Source organism: Plutella xylostella, chromosome 4 (genome assembly GCF_932276165.1).
Source record: "Plutella xylostella chromosome 4, ilPluXylo3.1, whole genome shotgun sequence".
Lineage (NCBI taxonomy): Eukaryota > Metazoa > Arthropoda > Insecta > Lepidoptera > Plutellidae > Plutella > Plutella xylostella.
Window position 1 is genome coordinate 8,167,086 of NC_063984.1, and position 9,085 is coordinate 8,176,170.

A 9,085-nucleotide genomic window follows, 5' to 3' on the forward strand; every position below is an offset into this window, starting at 1 on the left:
ATTTGCAAACCTGAATTTCTAAGTTATTAATGTTCCGATTTTTTTTTTATAAATTCCTCATCTGGGTGGCGCGGCGGTCGAACTTGCGGGGATCCAACTGTGGGCGCGTCCAGCTCCTCGCGTCCCTCTGGGCAGCATCAGGCAGCAGCATCCTCCTCCAGCCTCGCAGCTGTAGCTCGGAGGACATCCTCTGCTACCCGACTCGCACACTCCCAGCGCCTTCTCCTCAGCAGCCAATTTGTCTCCCGGCGCCATCCATATTTTTTTTTTGTAGAATTGTATTTTTATTTTGTCCACTTGTTTGTCATGTTTATTTTCTTCAAGTTTCATTGCTTATAATAGCATGATTATATTATTTATTGGAATTTTAATCCTATAGATTATATTGATTGTCCATTTTCATTTTATTTTTACTATCATTATCACTCACACTACTTTTTTTTAAATGTAAAAGTCCTTTGTTTTTAATTTATTTTATTTTTCGGTCCGCCGGCACTGCCACGGAGGCAGGCCGGCTGGCACGGTCGCCATGTAATGAGGCGAGCAATCAAGAACACGGTTGATGTGCGAATGGTCTTTATTATTAATATGAAGTACGTATTAGGTACCTATGTATGGAGGGAAGGTGTTGCCACACTACAATTTAAAGAAACAAGATAGATTTAAACAGTAAATTTTCATTCCACATAACATGAGTGTGCATCATCCCATAAGTTTAATTTCTTTCTTCATAAACATTAATGTATTTCCATTTACATTTTATGATTTAGCTCAAAGAGCTATTTGACCCTCTTGTCTTTTAGATTTGATTAGTTAAGCACTAAACTTAAATGATCCTCTAGAATTAAAAGCTCTCTTATATTGATCTTTAATTACATTCAACCCATAAAAGCTGTCTAAGCTTCGGAGATTAATGCTTAACACCCCCATTAAATAAAACCTTCCCTGCCTCATAAAATGTGTTTAAGTTCATCTGAAACTATTAGCAAAATTGGACGTGCTTCGTGGAGTGAAAATAATTGTAAAGTTTTGTGAGGATTCACAATATTTTTGCGGTTACATCATCTCGACGTCAAACCGAGAGAGGACCTTTGCCTGTTTTTGAACATATTAAAGAAGGTACAAAAAATAAGATAACGTTCTTATGGAAATGCAGCAACTAAAATGATAGAACGTAGAGATAATGCATTCAAGACAGTTGAGTCAATACACTTGCAACCTTGCAACGTTCTTTATGACTCGTAAGATAAAAATATAAGGATACCTATACTAATGCTGCAATATGCAGATACATAGGTGCAACATTGCTTATCAACGCATGATATGAAAACAATGTCAGAGGGATACCTAAAGTTTTTGCTTGTTATACGATAAGAATAATGATTAGCAATTTGAAAAGTACCGGATAGACATAAAGAAGATACAAATAGACTTGATACATAATTCATTTAACTTGTCGATGTGATCTTTAGGATTTTTTTCATATTTTTGTAAAAGTGATCAACATGATTGAATCAAATTGTAAGAAACGAAAACATGATCTTGTCCATACCCGGTAACTAAACATATTTTTTGTAACTTCTTCAAGTAAGTCGCAACTATAGTTTTAAGATTATGGTGTTTACCGAATTATTGCAATGACATCCATTGATATGATATTGGCCCTCTGAGGGAGACTATAAATACACATTGAATTGTGTAGAACCCAAATAGGTGTACTGAAGAACAAAACATGTGACTTAGTACATCAAATAGTTATGTATAAGAGTTTGCTGACGTGACGTGGTTGTAGCTGGAGTTAAAATAAAGATGAGAGCATACCGACCTTGTGTTAAAACTTGTAATCCAAGACAATAAATAAGTTATTCTGATCTAATTTATGGTATTCAAATGTTACGTATAATAAAATTTCATCTTCAATATTATGATTAATTGACTTAATTGGTGATGTTTCACGTCAAACACTGATGATTTTGTTGAGAACCAATAACCAATTTCTTAATTACAAACACTCAAGTAAGTATTGTGTTTTCATTGGTTTGTTTGTATCGGTACAATTCGCAAGTATCCGAGCATAGCATCGCACATGAATATCCTGGAGTGGCGGGCGAGGGGCACGAGCACTGCCGGCGCGGGGGCCGCCGTGACGTCACTGGCCAACTATCGTAATTACGCTCGAGTGTCAATGACGGTTGCGGGTAGTGCATCGAGTTTTGAGCGTGGTCGCGTGGGCTCGCGTCACACGTCCGTCGCGCGCGGCGGCTGGGCTCTGACTGACGCCCCCGCGTGCCCCGCTCGCCGCCGTTGTTTTGCTGTATTTTCGTTGTTAATCATTCTCCTTGACCTTGTGCGACGCGGAGTGGTCCACTGCACACGACTGCGCACCCCTCGCCTCGCGGCAGACACGTGCGTGTGGAACCTACCTCACATTAGGCACCATCCTTGTTTGGCTTAGATTGCCGCGGCTCGCTCGACGTGTCATCCGACTTGAGTAGTTATTTTTTTAGGTGCGCACAATATCTGTTTTAGAGCAGATGTTACTTTACTTATATATATGTATGTATGTACTGACTACTCCTTAGATTAACAATATACGAACAAGTTGGTGTGTGTTATAAAAACCGTTTAGAATAGTAAATGCAGCGGACGTAAGTATTGTATACTATGTATAGATTGACATGACAAAACTGCAGTGTTTTATTTTTTCTGCATCTTCAAATGCCTCAGGCCAGATCAAACTCTACCTAGGATTGCTGCAATAATAATAATATGTTAATTTTCTGGTCCCTCATAAAAATATTACAGGGATTGGTGGAAGGGAGTGACAATTGCCCGGCAATGGAACCCAATAGGTTAAATAAAAAATACACATACAGATAATTATATATACATAGTAGCTGTATACATAGAAGCAAAAGAGTCTCATATAACGAAAATTGCGTTTCAATTCAAAACGCAATTTTCGTTATATTTTTTCTAGTCAAAAATAGCCTTTACATAGAATTCCAAAAAAATACACGTGATCCAAGGGGGGGAGGGGGGTCTGGTCCCAAACCTCACCAAATATCACCAGGGGGGAGGGGGGGGGGGTCAAAAAATGAGAAAAACGACCTCACGTGATTAATGAACGGCCCTATACCTATTTGTTTTATTATCTCTTTAATTGATTTGGATTGATTTAGTCCTAGTCAAAGACAAAAGAGCAAAACAGTTCATTTTAAAGTCTCTTATATTGTATTCTAAATTATTTAAAAGTGTTGATTTGTTCTTCTCTTACTATGGATTGGACCTAGTATAGTGAAGTAGGTAGGTACTTGAGGTAGGTTGTTACTTTTAATATTTTCAGAATTTCCATGGATTTTTTTTTTTTAATTTTGTTTAAAAAAAATATCCCCATGTTTTAGCCCACTCATGTGTAATACCGCCTTTTATTCATTCTTACATTGACCACACACCACATAACACAACTCTTGAAACAAAGGAACTCCTAGCGCCCTCTAGGTAAAATATCACAAAGTTATTTCATTATCTGAATCGTAACTTCTTTAACTTTGCAACTAAACTAAAGACATATTTTTTATGATGATAATTTTGTAATTATACAAACATAAACAAGCAAGACAACTACTTATGGTTATGTTAGATAAATCACACAATGACAAACTAAAATATGAAAAAGAAATTAGAAAAATTATTTTTACACTAGTTGCATATAAACTTACATATTCTGTATGTTTCTCTATCCCTTGCCATTACAGTGTTTATTTTATTGCATACAGATATACTGTGAGCTTCACTTTGCCTTAAAATTCATTTCCTTGATCCCCTTTTATCATTGACTGATTTCAATTTACTCCTATATGGTACTTCCACAAACACAACACAAATATTCCTAAAATTACATAAGCTTTAGCATAAATTATATATTTAAATATTATTTTATAAAAAAAATATATCATATTTTGTTGACTTTAATCCTCTAATTCAGTTCCCGTGGTCATAAATTTAGTTCTTAACTTTGCTTTCTTTGTTGTAATATGTGCTGCCAAACATATGATGATTACTTCCAAACAATGTTTGGGTCAGAGAATATACAAACAAAAATGTAGTGAACGCTGCCTTTTCATGTGAGATGTGTTATGCAGCTATGCTGTGATGAAAAAGAAATCAGTTTCCTCCAGTGCTATACTATATTATTATGGACCAATGAAAATGTTTGGTGGATATCAAATGCACCTATTGCAACTTAGTAATGCATACCTTTGGTGCAAAAGCACCTTAAGTACATAATATTACAGAAAAATCAACCTTATAATCCGTTTTAACAAATGGATGCCAAACAACATTATGTTATAAGAATAGGAGTAAAATCAGGACACTTATTATGTACAATGCGGTCTGACTTTGTATTTCAAAGGAGCTTTAGTCAAATATTGGATAATAACACACAGCTTTATAATAGCATAAGTTGAATGGAAATGATACTATGTGACACTTCAGCCTCACAGAAAACTAAAAGCTAGAGTAGTTATATTATGAAGAATTGTATTTACCATGGCCAGAACCGATTAAGAACCAAGTTACAAAAGAGCATCAAGGAACTTCCACAAATCAAGGGATTAATTACAGAATCATCAGAGCATCCTTATCAAATGGCTGTACAGAGCACAGCCACCAAACATTGACCAAGCTAATGGAAAGTTGTATATAAAGATGCTGAGAGCATTTACCTGCTTCTCTTCCGGGCTCCATCGCCTCCAGGGTTCTTGTATTTACGGTAGAAGCACCACTTTCATGCAATATTAGTTCAGTCACCACAACGATCAACCTGTCAGACTGTCAGTAACAAGGTCGTTGAACTAAATATACCTATAACAGAAACCACAATCTTTTGCACTGTCATATAGCTGATAGAAACACTGTGAATTAAATTAGAAACAACTTAAAACTGTCTTATTTCAACACCAAAGCCTTTCAAATTGAAAACTTTAAATTTCTAATACACAAAAGTATTATTTCCGTACACACACACATAGGTACATACATGACATAAATCAAAGAGAAGAACGGGCGTCACGTCATGCACGTCATAGAATTATTTTTTGGAATTGACACTTACTCTGTGTGTAAAACGGGCGAGTGAATGGACAGTGAGGCTATACACTTCGACAGTATAGGTAAGTATATGAACAGTAAAAATCATATTTTGTAAATGAAAATGCCTTATTTATATTTCCGCAAAATGTTTATTGCAATAAACGGGATAAAAGAAATGGTCGTCGTTTATTTTTGTGTTGGGTGGCAAGTTTTAAACGACTGACGATCACGTGTATACATTTTTGTGAATCATTTAGCTGTAGAACGTGACACGAATAAAATAAAAATATGGTAGGTGGCATAGCGCATTTCTATTTCCTACGCAACAGGATAATGTCTCCGAATAATAACGGCGCCTAGCAACACTGTCCACATTTATTTCATCTGTGAACATAAAAAAAAACTAAAATTCTACTATTCATTTTCAATGTCAAATTAATGTCAATGAATGAGTGCGTTTTTAATGCATATCATTTGTAGGATTACAAATTTCCATTACGTTCATTGGTTCGTTTTGTACTTTATATTTATTTTAAACCAATCGTTACTAATTACACCTTTGAAAGGTGACCAATTCATCATAGCAAACTAATTTGTTAGCAGTGACAGTGACCTTATCCTCATTCCGATAATAATCTTATAAAATTTGAAAACTATTTTATTTAGGTATTACCTTTTCATACCGAAACAGTACAAGCACTATAGTGATTGATTGAATGTGCAAAGTTCAATTAGAAAGTTTTCATTAGTTAAATCAATCTACGACCATCCTTCGAACTTAAAGAGGTTATCTACAAAATGGAAAACAAAGCCGACTTTGATTATCCTCACACTTTTATTCTTTTGGGAGCCTCTGGTGATTTGGCCAAGAAGAAAATATATCCGACCATTTGGTATTTGTACCGTGATAACGTACTTCCGAAGAACACAAAGTTTGTTGGTTATGCTCGCACCAGCCAGACTGTCAGTGAGGTGAGGGAGAAATGTAAAAAGTACATCAAAGTTCGTCCCGGAGAGGAGGACAAGTACGAGGAGTTCTGGGCGGCCAACGACTACCTGGCGGGGGCCTACGACAAACGAATCGACTTTGAGAAGCTTAACCAGCTCATCTGTAAAAACGAAAAAGGTATAGTGGCTAACAGAATCTTTTACTTAGCAGTGCCACCCACTGTATTCGAAGATGTCACTGTGAATATTAAGAACTCGTGTGTAGCTATCAAGGGCTACACTCGGGTAATTATTGAAAAGCCTTTTGGACGAGATGATGTGTCATCGGATAAATTGAGCAACCACTTGGCCAATTTGTTCAAGGAAGAACAAATTTATAGAATAGACCATTATCTAGGTAAAGAAATGGTTCAAAATCTTATGACAATCAGATTTGCTAATCAGATATTCTGCCCATCATGGAACAGGTCCAACATTGCATCAGTACTCATTTCATTCAAGGAGCCCTTTGGCACTGAGGGCCGTGGAGGGTACTTTGATGACTTTGGTATGATAAGGGATGTGATGCAGAATCATTTGCTTCAAATATTGTCCCTGATTGCTATGGAGAAACCAGTCTCTCTGCACCCTAATGATATACGTGACGAGAAAGTTAAAGTTCTCCGACACATTCCAGCAATAGAGATGAAGGACATTTTAGTTGGACAGTATGTTGGCAACCCCAATGGAAACGGTGAAGAGAAGTTGGGCTACCTGGATGATCCAACAGTACCTAAAGGATCAGTCACTCCGACATATGCACTAGCGGCACTGTGGATCAACAATGCCCGTTGGGAGGGAGTGCCATTCATCCTCAGATGCGGAAAAGCTCTCAATGAAAGGAAAGCTGAGGTCAGAATCCAGTATAAGGATGTCCCTGGAGACATATTCGGTGGTAACACCAAGAGGAATGAGTTGGTGATACGAGTTCAACCTGGAGAGGCTTTGTATTTGAAGATGATGAGCAAATCTCCAGGAATGAAGTTTGACTTGGTGGAGACAGAGCTAGACTTGACATACAGCATGCGCTACCGGGAGGCTGATGTGCCTGATGCATATGAGAGGCTAATCCTAGATGTATTCACTGGCACCCAGATGCACTTCGTGCGAAGTGACGAATTGAAAGAGGCTTGGCGTATTTTTACTCCCATTCTGCAGCAGCTTGAAGAAAACCACGTCCAGCCACATCCCTACGTATTTGGCTCCCGAGGCCCAGCTGCTGCTGATGGCAAGCTTGCAGAGTACAACTTCAAGTACTCTGGCTCATACAAATGGCAAAAACCCTCCATTTGCTAATGTTATTTTTAAGATTAGTATCTTCTAAGCACTGGTGATGGTGTTCTGTTGGTGATATTTTTATACTTATAATTAGTAAGACATTTTGCATAATTTTAGCATCATATGCTGTAATTCTAATAATTTATTGCATTCCTTGATAATTATTTATTTTGGGCTTTGTACCCACCTATATCCTAGAGACTAGTGTCAGCATTCCATCCATTTTATTCAAATTAGTTAGGGAAAGTCCACTGGAATTTATCTTGTGTATTTGGACAGTATAAAGATACAAAAAATTATCACAACTATATTGTAAACTTTGTTAATAGTTTGCTATAGTACCTATACTGATTTTGATAATATTCTTCTCATACTTTCAATGTTAAGTCAATGTCATGAAAAGTACAATACGTAAGTAACACCAAAAAGCGGCTATGTGAATAATTCAAAGGTCAAGTAAACTTCACCTTTTACACAATAAATGTACATTAATTTATGAGAGTCATGTGTTGTCAAGTGCCTGCTATTTAAGTGCATTATCTTATCTATGTTCCATTACTAGTTTTTGATGACCACTTGTAGGTAATTAGTTTATCAGCAAGTTTTGTTATTGTTGAGGTGAAATCAGGTGTTTGAAACATTGGCTACTTAATTACTAAAGTATTGATATGATTTGTACCTCTGCATATCTATTAATGAATATACCTACTCACCATTATGAATATAATTTACTGACCAATGTTCCTATCTCTGTGATGATGACGAACAATATTTTTATAATTATATATTTTACTTAAACTGCGTGTAAATATTCAGAAAACTAAGGGCAAGTTTTTTAATTGTGAAAATTTCACTAGTAAAATATGGGTTACAAGTGTGGCCAGTCGCCACCTATCACTTCAAGACGTCTTCACGACACCACTGAGCCATACAGATGGCCCCAAATTCTTACGCAGGCAGGGGCTGAATCTCCACAATTATATTGACATTTGTATCATATTCTTATGTATTTTTCTATCCAATTTAATGTTATTATATCTAGGTACCTAACCGCAGAGCTTATTTTTATATCCTATACAGCTCAATCTCAAATCCCTATTAAGCATGAATAAGTATTTAGATCTTCGTGTAAGCTTGTTTAATGTAATGTGCAATGCAAAGGGAATACTTACTGAATTAGTGATTTTATTGCTCATAAGGATAATATAAATTGCTCTTTTTATACATATAAGATATTTTAACATGCCTTTACTGTTGCTATCATGTTTTCATTGATGTCTATTGATAAATTTTATTTATATTTTTGGTATGTAAGGTACTTTTTGAAACTTTTACAATTTAATTTTAATAAATGGTTCATGAGACGTTTGAGATGCTTTTAATTTTATGTAAATAAGTTATCTTTATAATATACGCAGACTTATTTTAAATACAGAAAATTCAGATGCCACTACATTCTAGATTGATGTGGGTACCGCTAGGTGGCGACACTCCTGCACCATACAAATTCAAATAGACTCGAATTGAATCGAACGATGTAAAAACCCGCACTTCCCATGCCGTTCTCAAGAAATTTACTAAAGTACCTACCAAGGAACATAATACTCTCTACCGAGAGTAAGTACCTCCGTTTGCTTATGCCTATAACAAACACCTAGTTACTAATTAGTTTAGTTACCAACGTAGGTATTATTACGTAAATTAATTCAGATAGTCACTCACT

General features: G+C 36.1%; 1 protein-coding gene across 1 annotated transcript; it reads left to right on the forward strand.

Annotated features, from left to right (window-relative positions):
* Positions 1-5,674: 5,674 nt before the first annotated feature.
* Positions 5,675-8,730, forward strand: LOC105388922 (glucose-6-phosphate 1-dehydrogenase). Its single transcript, XM_011559959.3, has one exon. The coding sequence runs from the start codon at positions 5,896-5,898 to the stop codon at positions 7,378-7,380; it is 1,485 nt and encodes a 494-aa protein (XP_011558261.1). The 5' UTR covers positions 5,675-5,895; the 3' UTR covers positions 7,381-8,730.
* The last annotated feature ends 355 nt before the right edge of the window (positions 8,731-9,085 follow it).

Coding starts and splice junctions, on each gene's coding strand:
- LOC105388922 (XM_011559959.3), top strand. CDS start 5,896: ATGGAAAACAAAGCCGACTTTGATTATCCTCACACTTTTATTCTTTTG.